The sequence below is a fragment of the Chenopodium album genome, chromosome 7 (genome assembly GCF_948465745.1).
Source record: "Chenopodium album chromosome 7, dcCheAlbu1.1, whole genome shotgun sequence".
NCBI classification, from domain to species: Eukaryota; Viridiplantae; Streptophyta; class Magnoliopsida; order Caryophyllales; family Amaranthaceae; genus Chenopodium; species Chenopodium album.
The window spans coordinates 11,992,729-12,014,771 of record NC_137840.1 but is presented as its reverse complement, the minus strand read 5'-3'; the positions used below and the strand labels follow the sequence as shown (position 1 = coordinate 12,014,771).

Genomic DNA, 22,043 nt, shown 5'->3' with positions numbered 1-22,043 from the left:
CGCGGAAGCCTATCCGTAAAGGGTTGGCGCGAGTGGATGGGACACCGCGAGTTTTAGAAAAACTCGCTTCCATGGTTTAATGAATTCAACATCTCGGATGTACCCTTTGTTGCACAGAGTGTTCAATCAGGTAGATGGAGCATGAATTCTCAGAGGGTTATGTCCATATGTAGAACACATATGGGTTTCAGAAAAGTGAGAAAAAATTCAGTCAGGAAGTAGGATCGAGCAAACAATACGAAAAACCGGTCGAAATTAGAGCGCATATTTCTGGCTCGGTATTGGGGGAAGTTGGCGCCAGCAAACAGAGACTGGCGCCAGCTTTTAGCTGTAGCTCCTGGCGCCAATGCTGGCGTCTGGCGCTACGGTTAAAATACTAGCGCCAATGCTCTGGCCCCTGGCGCTACTTCCCACATGCCTCAGCAGCTTTCTGTGCTCGATAAAATTTTCCAGTTTCGCGCGGTGTTATTTCAGTCCTAGTTGTGAAAGACATTTCTCAAATTTCCTACGTGTAAAATCCTATGTTTTTAACTCATTACGGATGGTCTTTCCAATGAGAACCTTTTTATGCATATGACAATAATGTTAATCAAAATTACGCCCATGAAATACTTAGAACGTTTCGAGTCTCATCCACTCATTCTAAATCATTGCCGAAACAAATTCAGGAATTAAAATAGAAATCCTCCCCAGTGGAGTCGCCAAAACTGTAGGGAATAAATTCAAGCGTTAAACCCCTAGCTTGAACCCCACTGTGATCATACACTAAAGTTTGGTGGCGTCCAAAAGGAAAGAAGATAGAGCAAAAGAGTCGCCAACAAGTTTTAGGAACTTGTAAACCGTTCACAGGGTGAAGGTTACACCCCTTAACGATCCAAGAGATCGTCAACTCCATAAGGTCTAGAACCAAATAAGGGTTCGGGGATGAATGTACAAATCCAACCTAAAAGAGATTGAACCTGCCCTAATAATAGGCCTCTACTTTATTCTGATCGTATTCATGTGCGCTTTCTGACTAACATGCAATCAATAGAATTAACCTAAACCTGTTTATCTATGTTGGTTAAATGTAATGCACAAATAAATTTATTATTGGCTATCACTTGAACTATAATCATAATTAACCTAACAAGATTATTAATTATCTTATTAAGCGTGATTACAAGTACCAAATTCCCTTTAAACATGCATAAAAGGCGTGATCAAGCAATAACAATAAACAATATCAAGCAACATAACAATAATAAATAAATAATAATCATAATAACAATCATATTAATCATAATAATAATCACGTTAATCATAATTATAGCAATAATAAAATTATAATCATAATCAAAACAATTATAAAAATAATCATAAATCATGTTAAAGCATAATAAAAATAGCAAGATCCTAGGCATGATACTAAAAAGATTAATAACAAACCCTAGCATGTCACTAAGCAATAAAAATCAAATCTTTAACCCTAATATGATACTAACAATCATAAATATTAGGAAGAACCTAAAAGGCATCGTAGCAATCATATTTAATATTAAAATTACCCTAGACATGATACTAGGAATCATAATAACAATTTAAACATGCTTTCTACATCATAACATCAATAAATCAATAAAAACCATTAAAGCACTTACTTTGATGCCTCGTACCTCTTTCTAATAACAAAATACACACGTTAGTAACTTCAAGGAAAATAATAAACAAACAATTAAATTAAATAATTGAAAGAGAGATTTGGGACCAAACCCTCAGAAATTAAACCTTTCACGTCTAGGGCGAAGGCAACTTCGAATATGGCTAGGTGTATCTAGATCTTGTGAATGCGGAATTTTGTATTTAAAAAGCAATTTTGGAGAGAGAGAGAGAGAGAGATGGAGAGATGGATTAGAGAATGCGAGAATTGATGATTGCGAATGAAAACTGGTTGTAGGTGATTATTAATCAAAACTGGTTTTAGATGAAATCTGGTTATCGAAAACGGAGTTTTTAATACGTTATTTATAGAGAAAATCAGCCAAAAAGATAAAATTAACAAAACAGAGCATTGGCGCATGTGAAACAGAACTGGCGCCAGGCGCCAACATTAGCGCCAGGCGCCAATGCTAGCGACAGGCGCCAATGCCTGGCGTTTGGCGCTAACCCTGTTTTTGACGTGTTTTCTCAAATCAGATAAATTTTTCCGTACAGGAGGATAAAATCGTATCTTTTCCTCAAAAATGTTCTTTGATTTTAATTAAAACTCTGAAAAGTAAACAAAAGTCAATTTATCAATGCTAATTGAATTAGGAATGAAAAAAACCTTCTAGAAGAATCTAGAAGACTAAAACCATTCCTAATTGCATTAGGAATGATAAATCATATTAGGCCCTCCCCTAGGTCATTGGGCCGCATATAAGGCTCAAACCGGGCCCAGTTTGGTAAATTGGTCATAACTTCCTCAATATTCATCGGAATTGGGCTTATAATATATCGTTGGAAAGCTCTTTTCAAGCCCTATCCAACTACACTACTATTGGACTCATATCATGGACCAACCAAACTGGATTGGCTGTTTTTTTAAAATAAGTTTTCAAAAACAGAGAGAAGAGAAAAGAAATTAAAAACTATCCGCAACACTAGACTTTCCACACTTTCACTTCATTCGATTATGATTCGACGTGAAAGGTACTCATCACTGGGTTTGGTTTTGGGGAGACACAAATGGGTGTCTACAAACCCAAAAACAAATCAAACCAAAATCAACGAACAACAAAACTAAGCTGATTTAAACTAAAATTACAAAGCAAAAACTAACCAAAACAATCAAATGAAATAAAAAATTACTAAAAATCAAACTCAAATTCAAAATGAAAATAAATCCAAAATTAACATAAATCAAACCAAAACTAGAAAAAAAGCACAAAACAAAAAATTAACAAAAAAAAAAGGAACAAAAATTCAAGCAGAAATTAAACCCACAAATTTAAACCAACAAATTCGGCCAAAAAATCGAACAAAAAAGAAAAACAAACTCCACATAAATTGAAATTAAACAAAAACAAATAAAAAGTTGAATCCAAATCAATAAAATTGAACAAAAATTATACCCATATATATAATTCGAACAAAAAATAAACCCACATAAATACAATTGAACGAAATAAAACCCACATATTTAAATTTGAACCCGCATAAATTCGACCAAAAAAATCGAAAAAAAAAACGAATTGAACCCATATATAACGAAAATAAACAAAAACAAACAAAATGTTAAGAAAAATCAGCATACCTTTTCCAAAAATTCTTCCTCTTAGGGTTTATATGTTCAAATTCGACCCTGAAAACTCCAGATCTGGAATTTTTATGGTCGAATTTGACCATGAATACCATAATCCAAACAAGTACAAAAGAATGAAGAAGAAAAAGAGAAAAGAGGGTGGAGGAAAGGCAGTGAATTAAAGATGGTGGCGGAGGAAAAGTTGCAGGCGCCGGTGAAGAGAATAGAGGAAAGTAAACGGAAAGAGAAGAGAGGAAAAAGTGAGGAGAGAGAAGAGAGGAAAGAGATCAGAGGAAATAGAGAAGAGAGGAAAGAGCGGCGTGACTCGTGAGGTTTAGAAAATTAGGGTTGTGGTAACCTTTTATACCCGATTTTTTTTTTTTAAAAAAAAGCCCTTTGCGACCGCTTTGAGCGGTCGCAATTTTGCGACCACTTCTCAAACGGTCACAATTTACAAAATTTACCGACCCTTTTTTACGATCGCAAAAGGTTTATGTAATTTAAAATTATCTTTAAAATGTTGTAATACCCTTGCGACGGTTTAAAAGGGCAAAACCGGTTGCAAATCTGCGACCGCTTTCAAAACGGTCGCAATATTGCGACCGTGTTTAAAGTGGTCGTAGATTTCATATTTTGCGACCGTTTTGATGACAGTCGTAGAAAAATGGTCGCAAATTGACCGAATTTTAGTAGTGAAATAACCACCCGTTTAATTATTTTTTTTTAAATTACCACCTTTTAAATTAAACAATCACTCAGATTACCACCCATATTTTAAAATTCCGATGGAATTTTCGTCTGTGGGCCCTATTTACCTTATTTTTCTCCTTCTTTATGTTCATTTATTTCAACTTTACTCTCTCTCTCTCTCTCTCTCTCTCTCATTCACTCACTCTCTCTCTATTTATGCTATTGAACTCAACCAAACCCCTTCGTCATTTAATTTATTTCTTCATTAACTTTTGGAAATTTTGATTTTTAACACCACAAAAAAACGAAAAAAATGGTTTTTAACACTACAAAAAACTTTTATTTAAACACCACAAAATTTTTTAAATATTTGGATATTACCACCACTTAACAGTTGCCGTCCAAATTTCCGTTAAGTGGGGTCTATTGTGCCACGTTCGCTATATTATTAGTTTAGACAAAAAAAATCCCTAAAACTAATCCAACCACCACAGACCCACCCCCGGCGGCGTACAACCAACACATCCTCAACCTAACCCTCTCGTTTTCGGCCCTAGCTACCGGAAAAGCGCCACCCTTCCTTTCCCACTCCCCATATCTAATCGTCAGTTCCCAACGGCCACCAAAACGGTCGTTCGTTTTTCAAGCCACCCAAAAAACGAACGGCCACAAACACTACTTATGGTCGAAATCGACCGGTTTAAGGTCAAAATCGACCATTTCGGCCCTAATCCGGCCGATTTCGACCACTAAGTAGCCTTTGTGCTCGTTCGTTCGTTCTGGTTGTTTTTATGGGTTATGGAAAACGGCGGCAACCACTACAAGAAAATAGGCAAATAGCGACGGACTTGTTGCGACGGACACATTATTCCGTCGAAAAAGTCAAAATTTCCGACGGATTTTTATTCCGTCGGATATTTCCGACAAAGTCAATAATTCCGTCGGAAATCCGTCGAAAATTTGCAACGGAATATAAATCCGTCGAAATATTTGTGCTTTCCGACGGATAATTATTTCGTCGGAAATTTCCGACGGAATATAATTTTTTTTTTTTTAAAAAAAAAAAACCCTTAAGAAAACCCTAATACTACTCTTCCGCCCCTTCTCCCTTTGGCTTTCCTCTCCTTCTCTATTCGTTCTCTGCTCTCTCCTCTCTCCTCTTTCAACTTCTGCTATCTCCTCTTCTTTCTTCTTCTCTTTCCTTCTCTTTCCTCTTCGTTCTCCATCCCCATTCTCCTTCTCCTCTTCGTTCTCCTTCCCCCTTCTTTATCCTCTTCTTTCCCCTCTTTATCTCCCACCACCACCGCCAATTCTAACCAACGTCGCACCACCAGCACCGACATCAACAACAACACCAACATCGACTACGAATCAACAACAATTTCCTCCAATTTCGCCCTTTCTCTCTCCTCATGAAGAAAACAAAGGTTTTCAGGCCAAATTCGACCATGAAAACTCTAGATCTAGATTTTTGTGGTCGAATTTGGCCTCCTAAACCCAATTTCAAGGTTTTTTATGTCGAATTAAGGTATGTGTAATTTTTTTTGATTTTTTTTGTTGTTTTATCAGATTTTTTTGAATTTTGGTGTTTGAATTTTGGGGGTTGGGTCGGGATTCTATTTTTTTTTTATTTTTTGGTTGTGGTTGGCTTGTTTCGGTGGCGGTAGTAGTGGTTTTAGGTGGGTGGTTGATAGTAGTTCGCCGGAAGTGGTGGTTTTAGGTGGGTTTCGGCGGCAGTGGTAGTTTTAGGTGGGTGGGGGTTAGGGTTGTAGATCTGGGTTTATTTGGGTGGTAAATTTGTATTTGGGTGGGTTAGGGTTAGGTGGGTAGGGGTTATGGTGTAGGTTTTGGTGGTTGGGTAGTGGGTGGTGGTGCAATTTAGGTGGGTGGTGGTGGAGGGTGGGAGGCGTTTTTTTTTTTTTGTTTTTTTAAAAGCATTTTCCGACGGAATTTCCGTCGAAGATTTCCGGCGGAATACAGTCCGTCGGAAATTTCCGACGAACTTCCCGAAGCTGGAATTCACTTCCGACGGACAGAATTCCGTCGGAAAACACGTTTCCGACGGAAATTCCGTCGGAAAAGGCCCTTTTTCCGACAACATGCATTTCGACAACCAGTTCCGACGAAAATTTTTCGTCGTAATTCGCCTGTTTTCTAGTAGTGAACGACGGCTTGTTTTTGGTGGTCGTTGGGGAGGGTTGCCGGTTTTGGGGACAGGGAAAAGGGAGGGAGCGAATTTATCGGTTGCTTGGGGTGGAAACAGGGCTGTCAAGGTGAGAGGATGGTGGCGGCTGGTTGCCGGCGGTGGGGCTGACGGTGGGGGTTGGGTGGCTGGGGTAGTTTTAGGGTTTTTTTTTTTAAAAAAAAAAATTTTTAATATTTTGGATCAATTATATGCTAACATGTGGCATTGTAGGTCCCACTAACGGATTCCATCCATAAATCGGTTAAGTGGTGGTAAAAGTCCTTTTTTGGTTTTTTTATGGTGTTAAAATAATGTTTTTTTTTTTTTTTTGTAGTGTTAAAAACCGTTTTTTGGTTTTTTTGTGGTGTTAAAATCAAAATTTCCTTAATTTTCTAAACAATCCACTTTCTTCTCCCTCTTTCTTCATAAATTCTCAACAACTCTTTAAATTCGTAAACTAAAACCCTTATTTTTTGTTTGTTATGCAAAGGAGTAACTAATGGATAATTGATTGCTAAGGAGTCACTTTATCTCTCCTCCTTATCTGAAACCACCATGGGAGGGAGAAGAAGGAGCCGCACTCAACGGAAACACTTCAAGCAAAGGGGAAAAGGGAAAGAACCCTAATTTCATAACAACCCCAAGTTAATTGAAGAACCCCTAATTTCTAAAAACCCCCCAACTTAATTAAACTAGGAACCCTAATTTAAGAAAACCCCCAATTCAATTGAAGCATGAACCCTAATTTCATAAACCCCCCAATTCTACCTATTTACCCCAATTATAGTGGAATTTGGTGAAGGAAATGCAAATTGAAGTTGGGAGAGCTATTTTAAAGAGAAAAATGGGGAGAAAATCAATCAAAAGGATCAAAATAGCGGTTAGTAGCCGTTAAGTGGGGTCCACAGACGGAAAATCCATCGAAATTTTAAAAAAGGTGGTAATATGAGTAATTATTTAATTTAAGTGGTGGTAATTTAAAAAAAAAAAATTAAATATGTGTTTATTTTTAAAATGGTACATTTTTTGTTGGTAATTTAAAAAATTTCCTAACCTCAATTACATACTTTAAACATAATTAATTAAAACTAATCAAATCTAATTAAATTCATCTTATCCATAATCTTTCTCTCTCTTCCTTCTTCATCTTCTTCCTCATCCCCTAATTTTGTCTCTCCCCTCCTCTAACCCCATTATCAAAAATTGTTGAAGAAGACCACCTTTTCGTGTTGGTTTTCAGATCTGACAGTTTTCGTGGGTTTTGGTTTGGGATTTCGTGGGATCGGGTTTTGGGTTCGTGGGTTATGGATTTTGAGGTTATGGGTTCGAGTACAAGTTCAAGTTTCCGTGTTGGGGTTTTGGGGTTCGTGGGTTTGTTGGGTGTGGTGGTGGTGCTCGAATTCGTGGGTTCGTGGTTATGGTGGTACGATGGATTTGTGGGTTTGACTGTATAGTGGGTTCGATTGTGGGTTCGTGGGTTTGATTGTGGGTTCGATTGTGGTGCTGCTAGGTGGTGGTGGTATGGTACTGGGTGGTTTCGTGGTGTTGGATGATGGTGCTGCTAGGTGGTGGTGGTATTGGGTGGTTTTGGTTGTGTTTGATTTTGGTTTAATTAATTTTTTTGGTCGGATTAATACTAAGTACATACCCTTATTTTTCAATAATTACACTAAAAGTACTTTTGCTTAGTAGTCCGCAATCCCCTAGTTTGTTTGAGAGTAATATGTAACGGAGGGAGTATATAGATTTTAAATAGATGTTCTTAAGAACAATTTATAATCTATCCATCTATAAATATAACTAAAGTAATTACCGCCAATGTCAGTACTTTCCACATGTCAACTTCTTGTAAAAAAATTTCCCTCCAAAACTAATAATGACATCATTAATTTTTTTTCAACATAAATAAAAATTTGAAAATGCTAAATTAATTATATATTTTTCTAATAGATTTTATATTTGAATTGACTAATTATGCAATTTCCATTGGAGAATTAAAGGAAGGTCGGACTATTTCATTTTCTTATAAACATTATGTTTTTCTCATACTCCGTATATTTTATACAGATTATATGAATTGGGGTGTCCAATTCAATTCAGTTCAGTTCAGTTCAGTTCAGCTCAGCTCAGTTCAGTTCAGTTCAGTTCAGTTCAGTTCAGCTCAGCTCAGTTCAGTTCAGTTCAGTTCAACAACAACAACAACAACAACAAATCAATATGTAATAAATAATAACAACAAATCAATATGTAATAAATAATAATAATAATCAATATGTAATAAATAATAATAATAATCAATATGTAATAAATAATAATAATAATAATAATAATAATAATAATAATAATAATAATAATAATAATAATAATAATAATAATAATAATAATCAATAAATAATAATAACAATAATAATTGAAATAATAATAGTAATAATAATAATCATCAATAAATAATAATTAATAATAATAAAAAAATTAATAATAATAATAATATTTACATTTGTATATACACATATGTATAGTAATAAATAATCAAAGATCACTAATCCGTAGTTAAAAATCACTAATTAATAAGTTCAGTTCAGTTCAGCTCAGTTCAGTTCAGTTCAGTTCAGCTCAGTTCAGTTCAGCTCAGTTCAGTTCAGTTCAGTTCAGTTCAGCTGAGTTCAGTCAATCGGAACAGGCCCTTACTCTTGGTTAAGAGTACTCCGTAATACATAATTTGCTTAAATTTTTACTCTTCTTCAAAATTAATAAGATCTAAATATCATTATAAAAGGCAATTAATGGTTATGTTTTTATAATTTATTTCATATGAGGAACATATATAAAATATATATTTATTTCAATAAATTTTTTTATGTCGTGCATCGCACAAGACTTATCTAGTATAATACTCCGTAGCAAAATTAATCTTATCGCTTACATTTTCGCAAACATACAACTCTGCAACTATTTAGAATGTGTAACTCGAAAATGCATTGTGCTTAATATGCTAATGTTTTTTTTCCAAAAATTTGTCCATTTTAGGAAATTCTTAGGACAATTAAAGAACTTAGGATAGTCGCTATTAATTAGTTAATGAATTTTGATGTGTAATAATTATTTTAATCAAACAATAAATAGCAGAAGTACATTTATATATCCGGGGCATTGCGCGGGATAAAAACTTGTTGATTGTCCTATTTGAAATCTTTAATCTACTTCTTTAACGATAAATGCATACTCTAAAACATAGTAACGTGTTTATCTGTAATTCATCTCAATTTCTTCTTTTCAAGTATATGTTTTTCATATTTTTGTAGTGATAATTTTTTTTTTTTTTTTTTTTTGAAGCATTTGTAGTATAATTTTAAATAATTTAATTATAATATTACACTAGAAATTTTTTTTTCAAAGAAAAATAAAAATAAAACAAACATGAAAATAGAAAGAATATTGAGATATATTTAGGAAATATTAGGATATATTTGTTTAGCATATTTTGTAATAGTATATCTTTTGGTATATTTTATCTTTGGTAGTTCCTAATCCTATCACAATAGGGTTGGTCTTTGTGTTATATAAGCTTTGGCAAAGTCATTAATGAGATCAAGCAATTACGTTCATAATATTTAGCAAAGAAGCAAAAGGAGTACATCCAAACTTCATCCATATAATATACTTGGTATGTTAAGAAACGGTATAAGTGCGGGACTTAGAGGTGTCAACAACTTACTCAACAGTTCTGACCCAATCAAACTTGAAAAAACTTGATTCAAATTTTAACTTATATGGACATAATAATTTAACATGACTCAATTTTAAATAAGACTCATCCCACTCAGTCTTACTAAGCCATACCTGAGTATCCGTAATTGGAGTAGACGTGAATCGTACACCATAAAATGTGCTCACATACATACATATAAGCTAAGCTTGGTCATTGCCACCTTCAACCTTGAGGTTGGGGGTTCAATCCCCGTTAAAGACGCTTTGAGAGTTGGGATCCCTTACCCTTCTCCCTCACTCTAAAGCGTCTAATTCGCAAATATCGGACAAAAAATAATGCCAAGATTGAGGTACAATCAAGGTTTTTTACCTTACCTATTTATAAAAAAATAAAAAAATAAAAACAACATATTTGTAGACAGTTGGTGGTCCAACCATCGATGGTTGAACTGAGCTTTCGATATCACCATATACGGAGCAAGAAATAAAGAAAGGCCTACATAAGATTTAACGGAAAGCCCAATTACACAAAACGCCCAACGAGGACCACATTGGTTGAAAGTTTGAAACTATGCACATGGAGAAATTGGCAGACAATTAAAATGCAGCCAACCATATTATCAACATTTAGCATAAGTAAATGCATATTGGCATATTGCATAATGTATACTTCTTCCAAAAAAAAAAAAAAAAAAAAAAAAAAAAAAAAAAAAAACTCCTACTTAAGGACATATTTAGCAACCATATTATACTCCGTATTATCAACATTGAGCCTTATACTCCGTATATATTTACCTTTTGGTTAGTCTAAAATTATACTACGTACAAGTAACTTGTAGACTTGTAATAAATGAACTTATGTGCACAAATAAAAAAACATATATATATATATATATATATATATATATATATATATATCTAACACAACCTCACCTTATCTAAATTTATTTGAAAAGTAAATTAAGCCACTAAAAAAATGTAAATAATTAATTTTATTAATTTCTTGTATATCAAACTTATAATTATTTTTCTCCATATTAGTTATTCATATTCAATTTATATAATTTTTTTTGATCATATATGACAATTATTAAAAGACGAAAGGAGTACATTTTAAACAATAAACTATTATTTTTTTTAACGATTTATATAGTAGTAATACATTATAATTTTTTTTAAACAATTATAGTAGTGCAGGGTAAGACCATTGTCTGACAGAATATGGACTGAACTGTTAGTGGTACTCTTGAATATGTACTAGTGTACTACTACTACGGAGTTGAATTCAGCATGGCAATATTATTTGTGGATGCCGATTATGAAAGTAACCAATCATGGACTCGTCAAGCCGCAAACACTATACACTACATGTAACTATCTTATAATATACCAGTATTACTAGTGTTGCTGGGAGGAATTACGTGTTCTCTTAAAGATGGTTGTACCGTTGTACACTTGTACTTATGCTTCATGTTGAGTCAATAATCAAGGAATAACATTTGCGGAAGATCATAAATTAATGGTCAGTATAAGCAAGCTCGACCTAGCTCGACCCATGATACCCATACACCACAAGCTCGAGTGCTCGACATAGCTGGCTCACCCTACGCGTGGTTGGTTTACTGTAAAATGAGTAGAAATTCAAATTCAAGTGAAATTATTGGTCAGTATAAGCAAGCTCGACCCATGATACCCATACACCACAAGCTCAACCTAGCTGGCTCACCCTACGTGTGGTTGGTTTGTTGTAAAGCGAGCAGAAAATCAAATTCAAGTGAATAATAGCAACAGAAATACAACTCCCCAGCTTTGTAAATATGATTACTGATTGTTATTGTATCTCGATTACTAATAGGTTTATTTTTGAATTTATTTATCAATCAAAAACACTTTTAGAGCCCTCTAATATTATTGATGGGGATTGCCATAGCAAATTATTTAACTTATAATCTTGGATAATACGGGTTAACATTAGTTTTTTTGTACTCAGTAATACCAATTACAAATTTCTTAGATGTTGAGGTAAAAGGAACAAGTAAAGAATCCGGAATCAATCATCATTTGTTCAACTAGGAAAAAAAATTAAGACCCCAAAACAAAACTCTTAACCAGAACATTAAAAGAGGCAGGGTCACCAATTGAGGAAAACAAGAGAAAAATGCCGGGGGCAAACCCAAAGAGTTGATGTGTGATACTCGTAGATGCCTGACGGAAGGAATTCTGATAGTCCTATACTAGCTTAATCATCTTGTAGCCTTGTGTGTTCAGAGCCTCATAATCACTTAAATTGACCTACATTAGAGTAGAAACTTGTGCATCTAGCCATCTGCTCTATGCAGACATTGTAGCTGGCTGCTTACTCTCTCCCTCTTGTAGACTTGCGTAATAATTGACCAATACCTTCCATCCTCCGGGACACATAAAGCCATCAGGAGGGTTCTCTCCAGTTCTTGCAAAAGAACGCATCTGCAACACATTGAAAGAAGTGATGAGCATGATATGTTTCATTGAAATTAAATCTTAGATTTGGTAAGGATAATTTGTTCCTTAGCACTTGGGTGGTGGACTATTTATCTTTTGAAGGCTTAGAACCCTTGTAAAAACAAAACGATACTATATCTAGTTATATGGGTTTAGCGCATTACTACACTCCAATCTATATGGTCGCAACCCACTTCTACAAATCCACTGCCACTATTGAAATCTATTGCACTGAATCAGATGAAACTTCTAGCATTCCAGACCGTGTAAATCTGAAGTCTCTTTAATGTCATTACCATTAGCTAAAATCAAGCATAAGATGTAATGCATTACATGAGTCATTACCACAGTTCTGGACAAAGAAACTCCTTGAATCATACTGATTAAAGTATTTACGCACCAAAAAGACGTCGGACACATTACCTTGGTTCCAGAAATGAAGAGGAAATCTTTAGCACGAGAAGGATCAAAGAAAGACATTTTCTTTGCCATAGTATCATATGCTGCAACCTGCAAGACAATGTATGGTTCAGTACAGAAGCAACAGTTGAAATTTTTAACAGAAAAGCTGCAGGCCTGGGAAAGAATGGATATTTTTAAAAATAACATGTCCACGTGTCACAAACTGGATAAAACACAAGAATTAAAGAATATATGACATAATTCAAAACTGGACCAACAAAAAACAGAAGATATGGGCCTGTAAGACAATAAAAACAGTGATTGGCACGCCCAGGTGTCATTGAATCAGGTGAAAACTTCAAAGCCCAAAAGGCCAATTCTCTTATTTAGTCAAGCCAACAACAGACATGACATTTATTCATGTTTTTTGTTGCAAGGAACAACTATGAAGCATATCCTTGAGATTACCAACACAATTCCAAAAAGGTGGATGATACCCAAGGTAGATAAACAATCTTGTAGGGCATTGTTGTTCAAGACATATGTTCCATTTCACATTATTTATCAGAACTTAAATCAAGCATGCAAGCACACTCCAGAACCCATCAAAACAAATTAAAGACCACAAATTATTTTAGAAGAAAAGAAAGAAGCAAGTTATGACCCACCCTAAATGGTAGAATGTTCAACTTCTCCAGCCCAGGTGCCATGCTCAAAACTTTCTTTCCATGGTCAGGATCATAGAGATCTCTTTTCTCTGTCGGATGACCCATACCGGCAGGATCACGACCAACAATGTAAAAATTAGCACCAGCATTAATTCGTGCTTTGGCATGCCACTGTACTTCAGTTGGACCAGCATAATGCATGGGAGATGGGAATATGGCCACAACAGTAGTCTCTGGATCAAGAACTCCATCTTCTAGAACCTAATAAAATTGAATGATAGTGAGCTAAACCTGAAAATATTAGAATAGCAGGAAATCACCAGCCAATGGATTTCACAACATATATCCACTGTACAAACTTAGTCTGAATTACTCACTAATATAATATAGTCGAGCCTTGCATGCAAACATTTGTTCATTGCATGACACACAGAAAACATCAGATCAATATGCCCTTAAAGAAAAATGGAATCGATAGTTTTCATACTAATCCACAGGGGAAAGGATGAGGAAGAGAAAATCCAAGCATAATGAGTAACAGTGCACAGTAAGACACAATTGACGCTAATCTATTCTACTGAGCAAAATAGATCAACAGATTACCTTGCTATGTTGCTCCATCCGAACATCCAAGGGCACATCATCAGCCTTAGTGAAACCTCCCAAAGGGTGTAGCAAGAGAATTGGATTCTTATAGCCCATGTCCAGTAACCTCTGACGTGTATCATTCATCAACAAAGCATGTCCATTATGAACTGGATTTCTAAGCTGGAAAGCAAAAACTGCATCAGCTTCACGCCTGTCAAACTCCTTTCGAAGCTCTTTAGGAGAAATCCTGTATTGATCGAGACCATCATTATATTTGATTTCTTTCAATACTTCCAATTCTCCTCCTATGAGCCAATTTCCAGCAGGTGTAATAACCTCCTCAACATAAGGCAATCCAGGAGCAGTAGTTCCCCAAGTTCTAGCTATTCTTTCCTCTTTATTATGCTTGTATATCTCAATGCTGCATAACAAAGCAAAGTTTAATATCTGAGAAATCATAAAAGTTTATAAACCAGAATATTGAAGGCAATCAATCAATAATTCATGATGGGGGAAAAGGTTTGGATTTTGAAAAAATATGATGCCTGATGCAACATACATATGTGCTGGTTAGTATGACCAACAATTAGATCTTGCTTGAGAAAGGATGTGATTATGACAACTCTATCAGCTCTATATTGTTGAAATACTTCAATTTAGTTTTTTTAAAGAGTGTCTTCTTCTTTTAAACATTTTTTCGCTCTGAAACAAGAACAAAAAAGTATTTTCCCATGTAAAGTAAAATAAAACAGAAACCAACCACATAGATAATCTCAGTGGACAAAATACTTATAGGAAGCAATAAATATTCCTCCTTTAGAAAATTATTTCAATTGAGAGAGTATTTACAAAGAAAAGAGGACATCAAATTAAGAAAAACTGGATTGCAGCCTGTAGACAACTAAAAGATTGCTAATTATGTGCCTGAGCAACGAAAAAAGAAAGTTTAGGACTAACATGTGTTTGATAGAAAGCCACTAATTTATGCAACAAAATTTGAGACCAAAGTCATAAAGAAGCCTTGTTTGGCTATGAGATGGCTGTTAGCAGTTCATTGATTCAGACCAGATAATCATATTACTTTTAAAAAAGGAAAAATTAGAAATAATAATCTCAACTTTCATTAATTTTGCTTGAATAATCCCAACTTTGGATAATTCTACAATATTCCGAATTTTAGGGGTTCCTATTTTTCTTCAATCCCAAAAACTGGTGACCGGTTGGATAGGTTACTTTTATTTATTTTTTTAAATAAGTGACACGTGCTACATGTTAATTGGTTAAGAAAAATTAAAAACAAACAAACAAACAAAAAAAACAACGGTCCCAGCAAAACCCTTGACGGAGTTGACGCCAATAATCTGCCAATGTTACCCCTCCTCTCACCGGCCAATTGCCCCAGCCACGCACGAAACCCCTTTTCATTTTCTCTATCCTCTCAATTGCAGCCACTAAATCCGGCCATTTGTGCGTCGCCGCTCGTGAAACTCCCTTGAAACCCCTCCCCTACTCCCAAAAACACCTAACCCATCCCTGAAAACTTCGTTTTCGTTGGTGGGTTTTTGGGGTTTTAAATGGTCGATGCGACTTTGGGGTTTCGTGGATACGAATTTGGGGTTAGGGTGGTTGCATGGGGTTCCGGTGATTTCGCTGGTTGCGTGGGGTTTCGAGGAGGGGGGGAAACGGCAACTCAAGGATCTTTTGTTCTTATTACAGAGGCTTCTTTTAAAATGGATCCGAAGTATCCATGTCCATGTGGAGCAAGTGATCTTAATATCAAAACCACAAAAAAACCGGGGGTGAACCACAATAGGAAGTTTCTAACATGTGCTTCTGTAAGTTGTCATCTGATTTCATTACTTAATTTTTTATTTCATCAGATTCCTTCAATTCATTTTTGATTTCATCTGATTCCTTCAATTCAATTATTTGCTAAGCGTTGGGTCATTCCTGGTGAGGATTTTCCATAAAAAAACAGAATCAAATCATGTGTTTTTATCCAAGCATTTTCCAATTTATCCTTCCTACACTTATTTTTTGTTGCACTTATTTTTTCAGGGTTGTGGTTTCTATTCTTTTCTAGATGAACTAAGATTGTGCAAGTGTCGTAAGGGATTCTGCCGCAACACCTTCAGGAAAAATGTGAAACATTGGTGCTGTTCGTTTAAGGTGTGTATAAATGTATAATACACTAATATGTGTTCTTGTAATCATCAATCATGTCTTCGTAATCATCTCTGATTATGTGTTTTCGCGCTTCTTGTGGGTATTTTTCAGAAGTAGTGCCCCTACTCCCTGAGCCTGAGCCTCAGCCAGATGAATGATGGTAAACAATTTATGAACCTCAGAAGTATGGTAAACAATTTATGAACCTCAGAAGTATTTATGAGCCTCAGCCAGATGAACCTCAGAAGTATTTTTCAGAAGTAGTACCCCTACTCCAGATCCACTAAAGAAAAGCGCAGGGAAGCACTTTTGAGGTCTTTAAAAGCAACACGAGCAGTAAACAATGCCTTGATTGACATTATTGAAGATCTTGCTAACCTTCCGCTGAATGATGGTAAACAATTTATGAACTAATGGTTGGAACAATTTATGAATATTGATTTAATTTTGTGGTTGCTGGGGTTTTGATTAAGTTTATTTATCTAATTTCAATATTTCCTGTTTTTTTGGCTTTATCTGTTTTTTTTTTTTTCTCCCAGATTTCTAATGCTCATTGGGTTCAGTAGGCTAGCATGGTGGAGGAAAGTACTACTCTCTTAGATTAGGAGTACCATGATAGTGAAACTAGATAAAAGATACACGTAGATTTAAATCATCCTTCATAATCTAAAGAACAGTCATTGCTAAAATTTATCTAACAAATGATTTCTTAATCGTCCTAATTTTCGTTTTAATTCAAGTTTAAATTATTGCAAAGTTTTCTGAGTTCCTTTAATGCTTTAGTACCATCTCTTTCATGCTTAGATTTATTGAATATTGAACCCTAATTGTTGTATTTGAATAATTTTCTTGTTTTTCTTTCTTTCTTTGAAGATCATAGTGGTGGTGGTTGCCGGTGATGAGGGTTGCTGATTATGGATAGGGAATGATTTTAATTTATGGATTTGTTTCTGTATTTGTAGTCATAGAATTTGATTATGGATATGAATTGGAATCTAATGTCTAGGATTAAATGTCATGAATTTAATGGGCTTGGCTAATTGAGCTTCATTTTGGATCGGATTCCAATTACTTCGTACTCGTATATCCAACAAAACCCATCTCAAATCCAACAAGACCAAACCAATCAAGAATATATGTGCAAATACCAAACTTCAATTGAAGAATTGAATGCATTCGGTCTACAAGACACTTTTCTTTTTTTTTTTGGTGTGACAAGTCACTACTCCTCTACTCCTCGTTTTACTCTACTCCTCTTATCCCTTGCACATCTATAATCTACTCGTATATCTATAATGTAGACAAAAAAAAAAAATCTATATCTATAATCAATCAATGAATCAATATACTCTACTAGTCTACTAAAGTGCTACAGGATGAATATGGACAAACATCACATAAGTTGGTCAAGGAATATTTGACTCCTTATTTTCTTAACAAATACACATACTCCTAATACATTATATAAGTTGGGCCATAACTTTCCTTATATCAAAAAATACTACTCCCTCCGTCCCCCAATTTTTGCACCAAAACACTGTGTGGCACTGTTCATTTGACCACTTTGACTCTCTCTAGTGTTTTACATAAAAGGAAAAATATAACCAATATGAGATCTCGTTTGATTCGTCTCAATGTAAACTTTTTTTATATATAATTTTTATAATATATTATTACACATATTTAAAGATTTTTTTATTTAAAGTTGTATCTCGAGTGATGTGAAAAAGTAATTGGTGCAAATAATAGGGGGACGGAGGGAGTATAAAGCAATGAAGGAAAGTTATATCAATCATAAGAAAAAGTAATTTGGAAATTTCTTGGTACTCCGCATGTTTTTATAAATATAATAAAAACTCTGTAACAACAAATCAACTTCTGCAATTGATTTAGCATGTATTTTAAGAAAACAACTTAAGGGTGTAACAAATAATTTAATTAGAATGGTTTAATATAAATAAGAATGTAATTATAATTTTCTAATTTTTAAAAACTCTTTATTAATTTTTTTATTCGATTAATCAAACAACCCTTCAACTTTGCACCAAGGGGATAGTAGTAATATTATTGATAGGCTTGGAAATCAACAAACAGAGGATTTCTTGAATTTTCTTGAATTTGTTCCTTGACTTATGGATTAAATCCAAAGAGGTTGCAATTTTTGTGTTACGGTGGCAACTGGCAAGTGGAAGACATACACCCCGTAAGGGCGAATGAGGGATCACGTCGGACAACGGTCAAAAGGACTTGTTTTTTTTACCTTCGTTCACTCCTAATTTGTCAAAAGACAACTTAAAAAAATAATTCACAACTATCAAATTGTAAAACCAAAATTTAAAAGTGAAATGTTTTGTAGCAACTTAAAGCAAATTAGGCTCGAGTGACCTATGCGTCCTTAAAATAACCTGTCCTAGTTGATCGCAAAAAAAAACAGGAAACATTGAAAATATTGAAATTAGAGCATACTTGTCCTTAAAAAAAAAAAACATTAGTTCTGCATATATGTCTGCGTAAATTCATATGAAAAGAAGCCCATGGCAGCAACATGAAGGAAAAAGGAAAGTGGCAAAGATGAAGAACAAGAGGGGCATATCCAAAACTCTGAGAGAGAGAAAGAGAGAGAGAAAGAGAGAGAGAGAGAGAGAGAGGGAGAGAGAGAGAGAGAGGGAGATGGGGTTAGCTACCATGATATGGTGTGTTTTGCAAACATACGTTGTTAGGTGTTGGCTAGTTCAGCTGGCGCTTTCCATTAAGTAAAAATCCATTTAAATATTTGAGTTGGTTATATTAATCAAGTGCAACATCAGGAATTGCAAAGATGTTTAGTAATGTTGGTAGCTAGTATTTAGGTGTAAGTAAAAAAATTGATGAAAAAAAATAAAACATATTTCGGGAAAAATAGCTGAAAAGGTTCTCCCAAATTTTCCATTTTCACTTGAATGTCTTCTATTTTGTGAACAGAAGAGTCAATCATCATCATTTTTTTTTGTTTGTTGACCACATTAACAAGCTAAAAGCAATGGCCAAAATATGTGGGTAATAGTCATGAAACAAACAAGCCATTTTGTCTTGGCCTAAACCACCTAGAAGAAGATTATGAGAAGACGATCTAAACGGATTATCCAAAGAAGTGAAGGACAATGAATGCTAATTCATGATCCAAATCTATAGCAGGATTAAAAGTCTTTTCATAAAATATTAGACCTTTGAGGCTTTAATAAACCACAACTATCATCCTTGAAAAGATTTAATGAAAAGATTTAATTACAGTCATGAACCGTCACTTTCCAATATAGGTCATCTTAGATTATAAAATTCGGGTTAACAAACTCTTGTCTCTAGGGGGCAAAAAAGACTCCTTGATTATAACATCATAAAAATCCTCCCACTCACTCCCAAATACTATGACATATAGATGCTTGTAAGCACCATAATCCGCACTTACGACGCATCACATTCCACACCTGCCTTTCGTTTCAATAATTAAAAAATGTAATCATACCAATTATAGTAATATACAGTTTTACCACTATTAGGCATCACCAAAAGGAAGGTCTTCAGACTTCAGCACATTTTCAAATCAGACAGAATATTGTCATTTTGTCAGCATACAAACATCACTTTACCCTTATTTTATTCCTATCAAATAACAGAGCACACAATATTCATATTAATTAACGGAAAAAACGATTTAAACATCAAATTTTTAAATATGACATACATTTAAACCCTTCATCTTGTCATCCATTGTCATCATATATCAATCAAAACTATTCAAATGTACAACCATTAATTCATAAAAGAACAATAAAACAGAGAAATATTGAGCAACAAAATTGATGATAAGCACTAATATAAAGAACAAGAACAAGAACAAGAACAAGAACCGAACCTTCGCAAAATAGCAACTAAATCACCATTAGGGGCAACCAAAGCAACATTTGGAGAAGAACCAATATCATCTTTAGCTTTATCATCAATAGCCAAAACAATGGGCAAACTCATATTAACAAAAGACCCATCTGCCAATCTCAAAGAATTGAAATGTAAACTCTGCAAATATTCATTTTCCCTCATAAACCCTTTAAGGGGGCTAGCCCAACCTTCACTAAGAACATGAACCCATTCTAAATCAATCTTTGTTAACCTAATTTTAGGCAATGATTCAGCCTCAGAAACCCTCAAATTTCTCTCATTTTCAGGCACAACAAGATCAATCAAAGAACCACCATCTGGGTCAATTAAAGAACTTTTGATTACCCTTTTGGATTGGGAAGAAATTGACGACATTTTGGTATGATTTAGGACAATGGGTCTTAATGGGTTTGTTTGGTAGATATATTTGGGGAGAATTTTGGTGGGGTTTTGATGAATTTTGGGTTGAGCTAAGAAATTTGGGTGATTAGAAATGTGTAATTTAATGGTTAAAGACATGATTTTTCTATTTTTCTGTGCCAAAATTCAAGCAAAAGTTTGGTAAAATTTGGAGACAAAGGAGAGTGAAGTGGTAGGGATTTGCCAAAATGAGGGAACGTTATAAAGCGTAGATTCGGGAAAAGGGTGAACATTTTATGTGGCTAATATGGGAATAATATAACGGGGAATGTTATAAAGCATAGATTCGAGAAATAGGGTGGACATTTTATGTGGCTCATAAGGGAATATACTTGTTTATAGTTGGTACCAACTAGGCAACTATATACCATGTCGTCAATAATTCCTCTATCCTATATTAATTGAAATTTTGACGAGAAAAGGTTGTTAATAGTGGTTATCGATGGGTTTGGATAGAGTCGTTGCGGACTTGCGAGTCGATTCAAGTTAAAAGATGGACCCTCCTAGACCAATATGGGTCGCAGTCTAATAGAAGAAAAATAGTGGTATACGGTGGTGTACAAGATCAAGTTTCCTTTTATACCATGTTCTCAATAAGGAAAAAATATGCAAAGCGTAAAACTTAAGTATTTTAATTATATTGTAAGTTTATCTTAAAATGTTTAATTAAACAAAAATGGATCCATTTATATATTTTTTTTTTTTTTTTTTGTCAGGAAAAAAAAATTTTGGATCCATTTATATCTTAAATTCTTAATTGCACACAACTTTCATATTAAGAGCGAACCTACCAAATGCTCTTGGCTTCAAATGGCACCACACATTCAGTTGTCATTGTTATGCTTTTTAGCAAATAAGAACCATATGCTACTTTATAAAGTGGTGCTACTATTTTTTTTACCATAAAATCATTGTTGGCGGCTTGTAATAGCATATATGGTATTGCATCACCGCATAGGTAGGCTGTTTATGCATTGCTCCTTTGAGGACTTACATGTACTTTCTCCGTTTTAGGTACTTTATACATACCACTTTAATACGCGCAACAAACTAGGTAAGTGGGTAAATTAATTGACATTATTACATTACCACCAATAAGAAGAAAGCAATAAGTTGTTACACCTTAAATTTTGTAGATTAATTTATCCATTAAGTCACCTCCTCAAATAGCATAGTACTCCTTTCGTCCCCGAAAGAACCACCCATTTGGGTTGATTTCGCGGGTATTAAGAAAGTTAAATAAAAATAAGTAAAAGTATATTGGAAAGATAAATTTACATAGGGATTGTAAAAAAGTAGAGAGAGAAATTAATAAAAGTACATAAGGAAACAAAATTTTATATGGGGAAGCTAATTTTACACAAATATTTATTGCAAATTGATGGGGATTTTAATGCAAATAGGTCATTCTTTTTGGGACTAAAATTAGGACAAATGGGTCGTTCTTTCGGGGACAGAGGTAGTAGAAAAAATGTGTTTCTAGTGGGGGTGTTAATGAGCTTAACCGAGACCGAGTCTAAGTAGGCTTGGCTCGAGCTCAAAGCTCGTCGAGCCTGGA

The 22,043-nt window shown here is 34.6% G+C and overlaps 1 protein-coding gene across 1 annotated transcript; it reads right to left on the bottom strand.

Moving 5' to 3' along the window:
* Positions 1 to 11,779: 11,779 nt before the first annotated feature.
* On the bottom strand, positions 11,780 to 20,744 carry LOC145638916 (ATP sulfurylase 2-like). The gene is made up of 5 exons (XM_081689976.1): positions 20,043 to 20,744; positions 14,000 to 14,405; positions 13,397 to 13,657; positions 12,750 to 12,836; positions 11,780 to 12,311 (listed from the first exon to the last, which is right to left on the bottom strand). The coding sequence occupies exons 1-5, from the start codon at positions 20,582 to 20,584 to the stop codon at positions 12,177 to 12,179; spliced, it is 1,431 nt and encodes a 476-aa protein (XP_081546102.1). The 5' UTR covers positions 20,585 to 20,744; the 3' UTR covers positions 11,780 to 12,176.
* Between the last annotated feature and the right edge of the window lie 1,299 nt (positions 20,745 to 22,043).